At 50.1% G+C, this 15648-nt stretch overlaps 1 protein-coding gene across 1 annotated transcript; it reads left to right on the forward strand.

Moving 5' to 3' along the window:
• Positions 1-205: 205 nt before the first annotated feature.
• NOXO1 (NADPH oxidase organizer 1) lies at positions 206-12097 on the forward strand. The gene is made up of 8 exons (XM_074965017.1): positions 206-278; positions 4287-4367; positions 4493-4568; positions 5057-5237; positions 6320-6513; positions 7015-7128; positions 8958-9075; positions 10063-12097. Exons 2-8 carry the CDS (start codon positions 4293-4295, stop codon positions 10802-10804), a joined length of 1500 nt encoding a protein of 499 aa, XP_074821118.1. The 5' UTR covers positions 206-278; positions 4287-4292; the 3' UTR covers positions 10805-12097.
• The last annotated feature ends 3551 nt before the right edge of the window (positions 12098-15648 follow it).

The following is a 15648-nucleotide window of genomic DNA, read 5'->3' on the forward strand; positions in this document are numbered from 1 at the left end:
CTGCACTCTGTCCCTTCCCTCCAGCTGCCTGTACGCACAGACCAGGCACAGAACAGCCTGAGGGGGTGGGGCAGCCGGCTCATGGCCAGTCTCAGCTATGAGGCTGCATGTCCGCCTGCAGGAAAACCACAGGCCCAATCCAGGCGTGCAGCCCTGGGGGAAAGGATGCGGCTTGGGGCTCTTCACAGAGGAAGGGGATGAGGCATGGTAGTGTAGCTCCTCAGTGGACGTCACTCCAGTACCTCCAAGAGGGAGAATGGAGATCCAGCCAGCTGGAGGTAAAACATCCCAGCCCTCCTACCCTGCAGTCCCTGCACTGGGCCACAGGGACACTGCACGAGGCAATGCCCCCGGTGCATGCGGCTGCGGCCTGCCTGCCCTGCCATTTCCATACTGGAACAGCGCTGGTTCCACCAGGTCAAGGTGTCCCCGTGGCAGGGGAGGACTTGACCCAAACACATCAATCCAGGCAGTCCTGTGTCAGCAGGGTTCTTGCCACAGAAGAAAATCCATCGTCTCTGCGACTGGGGTTTAGGAAATTCCTGGGAACAGGGAAGGAGGGCAGGGAAGCACCTCAGCCCCCGGACGTCGCTCTGACATGCAGAACGAGCCAAATTGTATTTGCCGGACATCAGCTCAGAAAAGGTAAAAGAAAGAGGTTTGCCAATTCCTAGCCTGAGGCAGGTTAGGGCTAAGTAAACCCTGCAAGGCCAGGCTTCAGACCTGTAATTGCCTAGGGGCTGCGGAGGCAGCTGGGACATAGGTCATCTCTTGTAAGAACAGATCTGCTGCTCTGATTCCTGTTGTCCCACTCTGCCCTTCAGGTGCCTCAGACAATGCAGAGTCCATCCAGAAACCTCTTCCTTGAGGGGGTAGGGGATGAGTTATGGGGCTTTTCACCTCTGACTCACAAGCTCGGCTCTAGCCCTGGGTTGGCGGAGGCTGAAAGTCCTTCCCCTTTCCTGTTGGGTGGCCTCTGAGGGGAGCTGGCGCTGCAGCTTGCTGAACAGGTGATTACATCACCGTCCTGCTGGGAAGTGACTGTGCCCCTCATGGCTGTCATGACTACGGAGCTAACTGCACCTCTGTCCCCATTCTGGTCTCTCTGAGGGCACCTCCTCCGGTGTTTGGCCTCTTGCCCATTCTTAGCCCCTGGTGGGGTCTCAACATTCTTCCAGCATCAGCCCAGGAGCTGGGGACGCTACCCTGTGTACAGCAACTGCTCGTCACCCTGCAACTCCATCCGACTGCGCTCAGGCCCCCTACACTTCTTCCTTTTGGGCACCTGAGCTCAGTGATAGCAACCAGCAGCTGCCTTGAAAGCAGGTGTTTTTATTTAGCAGTTGGAATAAAGCATTAGAGAGAGAGGATTTTAAAACAATTGAAGGCCGCCCCAGCCAAATACTAGCCCACATTCAGTCTCATCTAATCTGATGCTCATTGCAAGCTACGTGCTAGGGGTTCCTCGTAAGTCAGGAGCAGAGCGGGACCAGCTCACATGAGCCCAGATCCTCCTGAGAGTCTGGGAAGCAAGTGGCAGGTTTTGGAATTGAAGGGATGGGAATCACAGCCCCAGGGGATTGTGGGGTAGCACTGGCAGATTCTCCAGACCTGAGTCTGGCAACTCTGACTTGAGCTGTATCTACGCTGTAGCATGCCTGGGCTCTGATGCACATCACAGGAGGATCGGGCTCTGACTCACCCGCCTCCAAGGGTCCATGGGCCCAAGTCAAGAGGGGTTATTGGTCTGAGTCAGACACATTTCTGTGTGGAGGGAATGGGAGCTTGGGCTCGAACCTGAGTCTGCACTGAGCCTGCACTTAGTGTGCAGCGTAGACATACCCTGTGGGACTCCGGCTGGTTCCTCTGGTGCAAACAGGTTTGGGTGCTCCCCAAGGAGCCATTAAGGCTACTTGCTGTGACATTGTCTCTTAATGACCCTTAAGTATAAGCTGTTAGAAAAGCCTCCTCTCTCTTGCCCTAGCTGGTAGGCTGTGCTAGCCAGATAGACCCTGCAGGTGACATATCCACCTCCATTTCTGCTACAGACACATCATGCTAGAAATAGGGCTAGTTACAGCATTAATAATCACCAAAGAGCACCCCCAGGTTTATCAGGGTTTATTATTGTCATGATCTATGGAAGCACAGTTCTTCCGGAGGAATCTATTCAAGAAATTAACTCTACACTTCGGACTCAAAGAAAGAGGCACAACTTGAGTTCCAGGTTTGTCCGTCTTGTTTACCAGGGACTAGAGCCTGGCTAGAGCTCATGCAGAATGCAGTCACAGCTAGAGGCTGAGTAATACATGGGAAATACTTAACCATTACGATATCTGTGGTCTGGAAAGGTCGCAGTGCACTCTAAGGTGGAACAGAGCAGATTTAATAGCAAATCTACACAGTGTGGGATAGGATGTGAACAACTGATTCAACTGAAAATGCAGGGGAAACCGACTCTACCACACTGGAATTTGGCCAGGGCTTTGGGGTCAAGATCTCTTTCCTGGTAAAAAGCACCTCAGGGGCTCTTTAGTCAGGCCCTCAGTATTCCAGCTTAGCCCAAAGACAGCACCTTTAGCAGCACAGTGCCTCCTAATGCCTGACTAGGGCATTGGCTCAACAGTGACTGAGGGAAGAACCTCGCCTGCTGAATCTTCAGTGCTAGTTCCTGGAGGGCCTGGGTTTTCCTTGAAGGCCGCCCCAGCCAAATACTAGCCTAGCTCAGCCCTGGTTAGCTAAAGGAATCTGGGGGTGTGCCTTGCAGCACAAGGTGGCATGGCTTCTGGCAGCTCCCATAACTGACCAGGCGTGGAGCCTCAGCTACCCCATCACCCCTAGGTCAAGCCTGAGACACCCTGGCATGGGGGTTTGTGTTTAGGAAGGTTGCCCAGCCTCTTGCCTGTGCTATCACCACAAGAAAGACAAGGTGGGTGAGGGAATATCTTTTATTGGACCAACTTCTGTGCGTGAAAGAGACGCGCTTTCAACTACATAGAGAGTGCCTCGAAAGTTTGTCACGTTCACCCACCGACGTTGGTCCAGTAACCGATCTTACCTGACCCACTTTGTCTCTCCCACATCCTAGGACCAACATGGCTACAACAACACTGCAAACTATACCCAAACGTGGCATTAACACTCCATAGCCCTCTGCGGCTAAGTGCACCTGCTGCGTTAGTGAGCTGATTGTGGTATTATGCGTCCATTGCAGTGGAAGGCAGTGGCCCACACAGTGTGAGCAAGCACATTTTACACTGCTGCCTCTCCCCGGCCCCCAGCAACTTTCATTGGCGGCATGTTCAAATTCTACAATTAGTTTGGTCTATCCCAAAGAATCCCTGTATTTGTCGCCCAGGCACACAAACTCCACCCAACGCCCAGGGATGCGTCGCTTTCCGTTGCTCTGCTCGAAAGCAAAGAGCCAGACAACATAAAGGAAGCTTCCCCCCAACACTTGTGACTTCGCGCTCCAATACTGGCAGCCAGTCGTACTTGCTTCTCAAGGGAGCAGCCTACAGTGCTGTCAGTTGAGAGGCATGTCGAAATTGGCAGATCTTGAAATTTCTGGACCTCGTAAATTTCTGGGTGGAGCAGGAAACAAAAATTGGTTGTTTAGCTTAAATCTGATTGGCTGGAGCAGCCAGGGCCCCTCCCTCCTGCTCCTAAATATTTAGTCTGCAGAAGGCAGGTGCCATAGCAGACTCTGCAGAGCTTGAGCCAGTGTGCAGTGAGGGCAGCATCTGCCTGTAGGAGAGATGAACTGTTGCCGCTACCCTGTTGATGTGAAAGCTGTTGGCTTGATGCAGTGCAAAAAGCAGAAGGTACTTTGATCTGAGTCTCTTTCCTGGAAATATATTGACCACTGCAAATTAGGAAACTTTAGAGCTTTTTCTTTTACAACTAGAGGGTCAAGCTCTTCTGCTTGCCAATAGTGGGATCACAGAGTTATCAGCTGGGACAGGAAGAATCTAACTTTTTCAGGGCCACATCTTAATAGAATGGCTGCCTCTTGACTTCCCTGCCTTTCCATCCGTGATCCTGTACATTCCCTCTAGCTCCTTCAGTGATTCCTTACAGGGAAAAGTAACTCTAGGAAAGGATTTAGCTTTTTAAAATTATTATTTATTTTATTTTATTTTAAATGTGCCTTAACAGCTAGAAGCCAGCACTCTTGTGTCTGGACAGCTCTCTGCGGACCCCCAGCAAGAGCTTGGTGCACCCCCAGTCTGGGAATCTCAAACCGCAGCTAGGGTGATCAAAGCCTGTTTTATTCCCTTTTTCAGAAGTACATGATGGCTGTGTCCTGGTCAGACCGAAACAACATTCTCATCTATAGGACTTTTGAAGAGTTTAAGAAATTTCATGTAAGTTAACAAATCCCTGGAAATGATTTCCATACTGGTGTTATTTTGTTGCTGCCATTATTGGCAGGTGGGAATGCCATTGCTCATTCTCTTTCTTTCCTTTCTTGCTCTCTGGGGTAACTCAGAAAGTATTGAAGAGAAAATTCCCCATAGAAGGTGGTTTACTGAAGAAATCTGACCGGAGCATTCCAAAGTTTAAAGGTAAGGGGATTTGATAAACAGGAGAGAGGGAAGGGAAGACCAACAAAAATGACTGGAGGGGTTGGAGGGAAGACCCTGATGTGGAAAGGGGACTAGAGGTCAGTCACTGGGTCAGAGCTGCAGCTGGTGCTGATTTACACCAATGCAGAATCTGGCCTATTGTTGGTTTAAAAAAGGAACACATTTGGTAATTAACTTTCCAGTTTAAATATTGATCCAAGCCCTTTGCAACATGATACAGTGCAACCTTCATGCATGATCAAGGGCAAATGTAAGGCTTGATACAAAATAGCACTAACTCCAAGGCAAAAGCCATTGAAAATGGTGAGGAGAGACACAACAATATTTACAGTAATTGATCCTGGTTCTATATATGAAGTCTCATACTGGGATGGGAATTAGCGATGTGTTGGCAGAAGGTACTGTGTACAAAGCAGTAGCACATTATAGTCACTTGCTAACAGTGTTTTGCTTCTATCACTTCAAAGATGCAAAATTGATGCAGAGAAAGAGCAGGAATTTGAGCAGGTCAATGGAGAGATTGAAACTGCTGGAGACTTACTCCCAGGAGCTGCTGAAAGCGGATGCTAAGGTCTCCCAGAGCGAAGATGTGATCCAGTTTTTCAAAGCGCAAACCCAAGACCTAGATCCTTCCTTTCCAGAAAACAGGTACTGATGAATTACACTTCCCCGGCTTTTCACATTTCTGTTTCATAAACAGGGGGAAGGGAAATTTCAATACAAAACGTGGAGAAATTTTTTTTTTTTTTTCCTGGAGAACGTTTTCCATTTTGTGATCCACTCTGAATTAATTAGTAATGCAGGAGGACTGAAGTGACATTGGATGATAAAAACACTGATAAGTTTTCCATAATGCTTCCCCCTGTTCTCCTTGCACCTTGATCCCTTTTTCCATTCTCTTACTTTTTTCAGGATGCAGAACTTTGCATTTTCTAGATATTGCTGGTTTCACTCAGACCACCGGTATATTTGTGCAGCAGAGCAGAAATAAAAATCAGCCAATATTTTCCTTAGTAATAATGTCTCTCAGCAATCTATGATCTGCTTCCCTGCCTGAGATTCTGTATTAGCAACTGCTTTTCAAATCTAGAGAACTAGCTCATTTGAAATCATGGTTTTCAATTGGCAAGCAGCAAAACAATAATTATGAACATATTAAAAATGAGGCAGTTTTCATTCTAGATCAAAGCATGCTCAGAAACAAAGTAAATTTCGGGGTTTTGATATCTTGCTTAATGCAAAATGGATGGAGCAAGTTAATTACACTTTTGCAGACAGAAAGCAAACAGGCAGACTAACAACCTGTGTGCACCATGCTCTGACTCTTGCAATTCAGAAGGGTCATTACAAACCCCTGCAAAGTGGAAATGCAGATACCGCTAGGAGCGTGGGCCAGTGGTAAGGGACGGAGTATGGGAACCAGGGCCCTTTCGAGGTTTATTCCCAACTCTACGACTGTTTCACTGAGTGAGTTTGAGCACCTCTCTCAAACTCTCTGTGCCCCAGTATCCCACCTGTGAAATGGCCATAAGAACTCACGTGAGAGGAGAGCTATGTTTGGGAATGTTTGCTGAGTGCTTTGAGATCCTATGGACTTAAATGATGCCTACCTGTGGTCCTGGCTTTCTGCATAGGGGTAAATTGCACTCAAAGGATGTTCCTGAAATTGATCCTAAATGCAGTCTCTCTCCTGGCTTCAGAACAAACCAATGTCACACTTTACTTTCCAGCATTATAATTATGCCCTCAGAAATGGGAGATGGAAAGAAAGACCAGCCCAAGCAGCAGAGCCCCTCTGTTACTCAGCCAGTGGTCTCCCAGAGCTACAGCTGCATTGAAGCCTATGAAACCAAAGACACAAAGAACAGACCCTTCAAAGTTGCCAAGAAGGAAATTGTCGAAGTGTTAATCAAGGACATGACCGGTATGTCTTGTATGGTTGGTTATTTTCTGGTTTTGGATGTGAATTCTAGAGATTTTTAGACTGGCTTGTGGCCGGACAAAAATGTGTTTGTTTGTTTTGTAATATGGGGTGTGTATACTGGATGGTATAACTTACCTTGTTTAGGACTGTAAATATTTTATTAAGAAGAAAAGAACAAGTGAAGTAGGATTTTCTGGTTGGTGGAACAAGGAGTGCAAGTGTCAGGACTCCTAGGTTCTATTCCTAACCTTGGGAGAGAGCATGAGTTGGGGGCTCCAAGATCCTGACTCCCAGGGCTGCCCCATTTATAAAAACAATGGCAAGTGTTAGGCAACTTTAATATGGGGTGGTTGCCATCTCCTCTATAATAATTAACACAGGGGCTGCAAAGCTTCAATGAAGAATGCTGTCAAAGTGCTTCTCAGCCAGTGTCCAAGTGCAATGTATTGTGTTGTTAAAAGTGAGCCTGCATTACATGCTCCCTCCTGCTGTTTGCTGCAGGGTGGTGGCTGGTGGAGAACAAGGATCAGCAAATAGCCTGGTTCCCAGCTCCGTATCTGGAGGAGAGAGTAACTGGGGAGGAGAGTCCAAATGCCAGAGAACTGGATGAGGAGGGTGAGTCTGTTTATCCCTTGCTGTGGCTCTTAGCTTTCCATCACTTGGGGCTGCATGTCACTAAAAGTAGGTCCTGCAAAAAAATACATGTTTCAGCTTAGAATGAAAAACAAACACATCACAGAGAGGAGACACGAGCTGGTGGTTAACACCCAGGACTGGGACCTGGGAGACCTGGGTTCCAGTGCCCAGCCCTGCCACTGACTTGTTGTGTGACCTCAGGCAAGTCCCTTACAGGGATGTCTATTTAAAGCTCACGCTCATCTGAACACGTTTACCTCTTGTCATTACAAGCAGCCCTGCGGATGACAATTTTCCCCAATTTGTTTTCTTTGTGCTTTTGACGACGACAATTACCCTGTGGGTCAGTGGGTCATTTTTCCGGACACCCAGCTGGTAATGGGACTTGGGGCCAGGGGCAGCACTTGGAACCCACTTTAACTTCCTGAAGACTGACTAGATTTGGAGTTGACATGGTCTCTTTTAGCCCTAGGCCTTGGTTCCTGAGGGAACTGGGATTGTTTAGTCTGCAGAAGAGAAGAATGAGGGGGGATTTGATAGCTGCTTTCAACTACCTGAGAGGTGGTTCCAGAGAGGATGGTTCTAGACTATTCTCAGTGGTAGAAGAGGACAGGACAAGGAGTAATGGTCTCAAGTTGCAGTGGGGGAGGTTTAGGTTGGATATTAGGAAAAACACTTTTTCACTAGGAGGGTGGTGAAACACTGGAATGCATTACCTAGGGAGGTGGTAGAATCTCCTTCCTTGGAAGTTTTTAAGGTCAGGCTTGACAAAGCCTTGGCTGGGATGATTTGATTGGGGATTGGTCCTGCTTTGAGCAGGGGGTTGGACTAGATGACCTCCTGAGGTCCCTTCCAACCCTTATATTCTATGATTCTATAAATATATCCGAGGGATAAATATCAGGGAGAGAGAGGAATTATTTAAGCTCAGTACCAATGTGGACACAAGAACAAATGGATATAAACTGGCCATCAGGAAGTTTAGACTTGAAATTAGATGAAGGTTTCTAACCATCAGAGGCGTGAAGTTCTGGAACAGCCTTCCGAGGGGAGTAGTGGGGGCAAAAGACATAACTGGCTTTAAGACTAAGCTTGATAAGTTTATGGAGGGATGTTATGATGGGATAGCCTAATTTTGGCAACTAATTGATCTTTGACTATTAAATATGCCCAATGGCCTGTGATGGGGTGGGATCTGAGTTACTACAGAGAATTCGTTCCTGGCTGTCTGGCTGGTGAGTCTTGCCCACATGCTCAGGGTTTAGCTCATCGCCATATCTGGGGTCTGGAAGGAATTTTCCTCCAGGGCAGATTGGCAGAAGCCCTGGGGGTTTTTCGCCTTTCTCTGCAGAACGGGGCACAGGTCACTTGCTGGAGGATTCTCTGCACCTTGAAGTCTTTAAACCACGATTTGAGGACTTCAATAGCTGAGACATAGGTCAGGGGTTTGTTACAGGAGTGGGTGGGTGAGATTCTGTGGCCTGCGTTGTGCAGGAGGTCAGACTAGACAATCATAATGGTCCTTCTGACCTTAAAGTCTGTGATTCCTCCATCTCCATAATCCTTACCCACTGCAGAGGGGCTTTGTGAGGCTCGATTTTCTAATGCGTAAATTCACCCTTGTCCAGAGGGCCAGTCTAAAGTGGCGCCTAGACGTTGGGCTGGTCCCTCCACCTGGGGTGAATGACCCCTAAGGCTTGTAAGTTCTGCTGCCCAGATGGCAGGCAGTCCAGAGTGGTGTTCCTACACTCTATCCAGGGCGCTCTCTTACCTGCAAAGCAGAAATGACCCCTTCCTCTTCCTTCCAGGGACTCTGTATTACGCCGTGCAGGCCTATGAATCTCAGAAGGCTGATGAGCTCTCTCTGAATGTCGGGGTAGTTGTGGAGGTGCTGGAGAAATCTGACAATGGCTGGTGGCTGATCTGGTAAGGAGGTTCTCTTTCCCCCATCCCCCTTCTGAGTCGGCGCTCCATGAGAGAGCCTGTTAGCAGCGGCTCACTCATTCCCAGCCCTGGGGAGGGTGTGCAGGGACCTCTCAGCCTTTGGCAGTGACTCAGACTGTTTTAGAGAACTCTCTCGCCCAGGCAGGGATCTTTCCCCTGCCTTTCTGTCTAATACACAGGAATGGGCTGGACTCCCTTGAAGGGGGTGGGGGTCCAGGGACTGAAGGACTGCACTTGGGGACGGCTAGCCCTGTGCTGGGGAGCCTGTCCAGTGCTGCTTGGGAGGAATTAAGAATCCTCGGTGAAACTTCCAGGGCGAAATCCATCTCTCCCCCACAAAACCCTAAGTGAACAGACTGTGTGTGGGGAAGCAATCGGAGGCTGGCATGGAATTCATGCCTATGGGCTGGGATGGCAGCCACCGACCCCAATACACCACTATCCTAGCTGCAGAATCTGTGCGGGCATGGATACGGTTACCCTGGCAGCACCCCAGTGACCCCTCTGTGCTTGTCCACTGAAAGCTGGCATGGATTCCGCCAGGGCAGCTTGCAGGGCCCCGCTCCCTTGGGATGGATTCAACCCCAAAGGCTCTATTTGAGCACACCATTCTACACGTCCCATGGGTCTCATCTGTCATCGAATCATAGAAGATGAAGGTTGGAAGAGACCTCAGGAGGTCACCTAGTCCAATCCCCTGCTCAAAGCAGGACCAACCCCAACCTTGTCTCCCTTGGCTCTGGTGTCACCAGTTCTGAGCTCGCTCCTTGTCTTCCCTTTTGCCCAGCCCCACCCCAAGTTCTGTCCCTATCTCCCAGGTCTGGCGTAGGTGGCTGGTACCTAGCACCCCCCGCTTGCATTTCCCTGGGATGGGAGTGCCCTTAGGGACTCTGATCTCCCCGGCATGGTTGGATCACACGTGAAGTTGCCCTTATCCTTAAGTATTGCTTTCCCCTGCCTTTCCCTCAGGTACAATGAGTGCACTGGCTACATCCCCTCCATGTTCCTCCAGCCCTATAAGAACCCGCACAGCAAGTTCCAAACAATGGTGAACACTGGCCTCTGTGTCTCCACCCCTAACCTGCTGCAGGCCGCCAGCCCCTCCAACTGGAGTTCCCTCCCCCAGCGCAAGACACAGGCAGGGGACGAGCCCCCGACTCGCTCAGCGCATGAGAGGCCCATAAAGGGCAGGGATCCTCCGAGCAGAATGAGATCGAGATCTCTAAGCAGCCCGCTGCCTGGGGCAGAGAGCACAGCCAGCTCCAACCTCACGTGTGAGCTAGACAGCCTGTCTGTCAGTTCTGGGAGTGGGAGCGAACACGGCTTCAACCGGGATTGGAAGGCAGGCTCATCAGGGTCTCTGCCTGGAGACAAGCAGGCTGGGGCTGGCCTCCTGCAAGCGAGCCTAGGTCAAGCCTCGGCCAGTCAAGGCAGCAAAGCTCCTCACCTCACCAGCAAGGATAGGAATGATTCAGGCTTTGAGGAGGAGTCTCCAAGCGACTCAGATTCTTTCCTTCACAGCCCAGACTCTGCTGCCAGCGTCCCCAAGATGCCCGTGCGACCCGCGGTCCAGGAAATCCTCCAGAAATGCAGCACTGTGACCAAGAGAGCCGTGCAAAGGGCTGCACTCAGGCCAAGCCTGCAACCCTCCCCCGGAGGGGAGACGTGTGCAAAACCGACTGATGCTCTAGACCATGTGTGCCTCCGATGAGACTCCGTTATCGCCCTGAGCTGGAGGGTGGAGACTGCAGTAGCTGAAATTCCTGACATTATCCTGGCTCAGCTGACGGAGAGGATGGACTCAGCCTTTAACTCCTGGTTGGAAGCTGCTCTTGCATGGTTGCTTGACTGGCTGGTTTGCGCTAATGCACTGGACTCGCTGTTCATACAGGAAGAACTGGAGGCTGGAATGCTGCAGAATTGTCTCTGCTGCAGATACTGCACCAGATCCGCAACTGGCATAAATGGGGTCATTCCACTGACTTCAGTAGAGTTGTTTACACCAGCTGAGGCTTTGGCCCACTAACTGGTTAAGAGGTTAAACTTTTAGAGTTAAATTAATCCCAGCCATCTGCCCAAGGATTGCTTTACCCCGTTATTGGGGCATGAAGGGAACTGAGGCCCAGAGGCTAAATGACTTGCTCAAGGTTACGTAGAAAATCAGAGTAGGAAATTGAACCCTGATCTTGTAAGTGCGAGGCCAGCACCCAAACCACCAGACCAGCCTTCCTCTGAAAGACTTGTACTTAAGTGCAGTGTTAAATCAGTGCAGGCTGGGATCAGTTTGCTTTACACATTGTAACCACATCTCTCACACTTCAGTACATGTATTCTCTTAGGGTCCACTGCAGCGTTAGGCGGTTCAGTCCCCACCCTTGTAAACAATCAGACACTACTGGATGAAACGATCACATTTGTTGGGAGGAGAGGGAGTTCTCTGACCCAGACTTTCTTTCGCTTATTTCGGTAGAGCCAAGTGAATAATTCATAGGAATCATTTATTCAAACTGTCCAGTCCTCTGCTCTGTCCCCAAATTGACCTGCGAGCAGTTTGGAATGTTGTTGAACCATGAATGAATTCAATGCTATTTGTCAAACCGTTTCGGTGAATCACACTGGATCTGCAGATCGGCCACCAGAACTGAAAAGTCAAGCTGTTAGGCAGCTTGGATGGCTGGCTTTATCCTTCCAAGGTGGGTCTGTACGGGCTTGGGCGCGTAAGTGCCATGATCTCACTTATCTATGTGGATGACAGTAATTATTTGGATCAGGTCTTTGGTGTGAATTTTCCCCCTTAGGAGCTAAGTGTTGACTGCCAATGAAGATTCTCTAATATTAGCTTAAATTCACCCTTTACACAACCATTCCCACCTGTAAACTCACTTGTGAAGATGCTCATGGAAAAACCTATTTTTAATTCAAAGGCGCTTTAAGCTATCCCACCCCCCGAGCAGTAATTTAATTACCCTTCCATAAATCTGCTATTCTGACTTTCTGAGACATGCCTGTGAGATCACAATGAACCAACCTGTTTTGTTCAGCTTGCAAGGTATTTATTCTAAATTACATGTATTTATGCCTTGGTTTGGATTAAACATATGATAGAACCTCTCTCTGTTTCTTAGAACTCGGACACAGTACTTGGTTTATTTTACATTTCAAGGATCTGTTCATTTTAGGAATTTAAAATTTGGCAGGTGATGAGTTTGGAGGGTTGCAAAGTGCCTGAATTCAGTTTGCCTGTGCAAAGAAAGGTTTCAACACATGGCCACAACCTTGGGTTACAGCCAAATGTCTGCCCCAGGATGGACTGTGATTTCTTTAACAGTCCTTCCTCAAGAGTTTTGTGACTACTCATTTGGCATCCCTGCAAGGCTGCAGCATTGTAATTGTCTCCTGGCTGCTCTGGGGCAGTTCTCAGTTTGTTTTCTTAGGCTTTGCTTCCTTCCTGACTAACATGGGAGGCACTTTCTGTTTATTTTTAAACCTCTAAGCCTCCTATCCACTCCTCAGTCGCTGCCCCTCTTGAATCACTTACTGCACCTCAGCTGGGGTGACCAGATAGCAAGTGTGAATAATCTGGACAGGGGATGGGGGAGTACAAGGCATCTATATAAGACAAGGTCCTGAATATCAGGACTGTCCCTATAAACTCGGGACATCTCAGCACAAGTGCACCCTTTGAGCATACTGTTTGCACTGCAGCTTCTCCTTTTGAAGATTAAAAATTGAAATCGCTTATTATGGGAATTAGTAGCTTTAACCTGCTCCTCCTGCAACGACACATTAAAGCTTCTCAGCCACTTGAAAGAACGAGGAGTCCTTGTGGCCCTTTAGAGACTAACAAATGTGTTTGGGCATAAGCTTTCGTGAAGTGGGTTTTAGCCCATGAAAGCTTATGCCCAAATAAATTTGTTAGTCTCTATGGTGCCACAAGGACTCCGTGTTGTTTTTGCTGATACAGACTAACATGGCTGCTACTCTGAAACCTGTCAGCCACTTGAGGAATTCCTGTTTCCATCTCACAGGGAGAAAGATGCGGACACGCTGCCAATGTCTGTGTGCAGAGAAATTAAAAGCCATTAAGAAGCAACTTCCTCCCTCTCTACTCTCTAGGGATCGCATCTGCTTACGCATGGCTGCAGCTGCTCTCTCTGCATGGTGATTTTCAGCTCTGCCTCTCCACGCCTGAGCTGTCGCTTGTCCAATCCCACAGGTCAGCCTGTCTCTCTGACCTCTCCTGTTGCATCTCATGCCATCAATTGCAACTCAGCATGGCCAAAACGGAATTGGTCTCAATCCCTCACTCCTTCTTTTCCCCATCACTGCTGGCATTTCCACCAATCCTCCCAGGCCCCCAAACCTAGGTGTCATCCTTGACTCTGCCTCCCTCTAGCCCCACACATCTAGGCTGTCCCCAAATCTCACTGCTGCTGCTTCCCTAATGGTTCCATGAGCCAGTCCCCCTCTCTGTCCACACTGCTGAAATTCTCATCTCGCTACTCAAATACAAAGAATGAAATAAGCCCGTAGCACCCATGCTGGGTGAGGGCGGGAAACACTCCTCAGAACAGCCCTACTGCACTCCAAGGCCTGCCCCCAAACCTTTATCTTCTAATCCCAACAAGCAGCCTCATACCAATAGGAGTGACCTATCTTACGGGTGGTGCTGTCCATTGCAAAAGTCCGAGGAGTGGGAATGTCCCAAGCCTGTAAATTCCATGACTGTGCGGTTGGAGTGGCAAGCCGGTCCAGAGCTCTCCTTAACACTGACCGGCTCCGCAAGTCGGCCCATCCCAGGGCGCACTGAGTAACTATCCCTGTGCGGGCTCTGTACAGCTCAAGCCAGATGCATCAGTGCCACGGAGAGATGAACTGCCCAAGGTACGCTGCCGGGGTGCAGGCTGCTGGTTCAGTGCAGCATGAGGACACAGATGAAGCCAAGCTTTTCCTCTGAGTCGTAAATATATTTATATCTTCCAAATATGTATTTTCCTTCGTCTGGCAGTGCGTGGGAACATGATGTTGGCATCCTAGTCAAGTCAAATGTATATGTAGGAAAGAGAGGCTGACAGGCCCTTTTAATGCACCATCTTAGGTGCATGGCACAGAATATATGCTTAAGAGGCTGGGGCGGGGGCAAGGGGTGTTGGATAATGGGGTCGAAGGGGAGGGCTGGAAGGGGTTTACAAGACATCTAAGTTGTTCTCCCCATTTCACAAACTGAAAACTAGCGAGTTGCCAACCCAATATATTGAGCTTTTCAGAACATGTTACGTGACAAGCGGCTACTCCAAACTCTGAATAAAGAGCAATAAGCGACAGCCAAAGGCTTCAGTAATCCGGAGAGAGAAGAAGGCTCACGGCTGCCTGCAGAATTCCAACAGCGTTTAAGCCAGTCCCTGTGCGGAGAGTCTCTGCTCAGCGATCCATTTCAGCTCAAAATCTGCAGAGGCATCCTAAGAATGGAAGGGGCACAAACTGGGATGTGCTATTGTTACGTTAAAACAGGCAAAGGACCCTGGCTGGCAGGCCGTAACATGGGGTGGGGGGGACTTTTTGGCCTGAGGGCCACATTGGATTCCAAAACTGTATGGAGGGCCGGGTTGGGAAGGCTGTGCCTCCCAAAACCCTAACCTTATCTGCCCCCTCCCAATTCCCACCCCCTGACTGCCCCCCTCAGAACCCCCAATCCATCCAACCCCCCCCCACTCCTTGTCCCCTGATCGCCCCCTCCTGGGATCCCCTGCCCCTAACCGCCCCCCTGGGACCTCACCCCCATCCAACCCCGCCTGCTCCCTGACTGCCCTGATCCCTATCCGCCCCCTGACAGGCCCCCCAGGACCCCACCCCCTATCCAACCCCACCGCTAAAGCCCCTTTCGGAATGCGGCCCTGTGAACATGGACGGAGGGCTCAGGGGGAGCAGGGGCGGCCGCAGAGCCGGAGAGACGTGGCGGTTTCCCCTTCAAAGCACCGCTTCTCTCCGGCCGGCTGCGTAGCCGCCCCTGCTCCTCCCGAGTCCTCCGCCCGCGTTCGCCACGCTCCTGCCACCCGCGCCGCCTGCCTGCTCCCCTGTGGCTACAGGTGAGCCTCCCTTCCTGCTCTCCCCTGCCCCCACAGTGCAGCCCCCTCCCGCGCTGGCGCCACGGCGTGCTGAAGCTGCGGGGGAGGGGGGATAGCGAGGGAGAGCCAGGGACTAGCCTCCCCGGCCGGGAGCTCAAGGGCCGGGCAGGACGGGCCCGCGGGCCATACTTTGCCCACCTCTGGCCTAACACATGCGTGCCGTGAAGTTGTAGCTGGGCAACAGAGGCAGGCAGCGGCCAGCAGAGGGCACTTACAAGGAGAGATGGGGGTTAAAACGCAGTAACTCAGACTAAAGGGCCTCTTGCTGCAGGTTACATTATAGATGACACGGTGCTTAGATTTTAAGTGCTAGTGACGAGCGCTTTGCAGTAGCTGAGACACTGGTTAAATGGGGGACTCGCCGCCATTCAGCCCAGTTGTTTTCTCCTGCAGGTGAGCACTGAGTTAGTATTATGATCGTTGCCAGAGC

This window comes from Natator depressus, chromosome 10 (genome assembly GCF_965152275.1).
Source record: "Natator depressus isolate rNatDep1 chromosome 10, rNatDep2.hap1, whole genome shotgun sequence".
Classification (NCBI taxonomy): Eukaryota; Metazoa; Chordata; order Testudines; family Cheloniidae; genus Natator; species Natator depressus.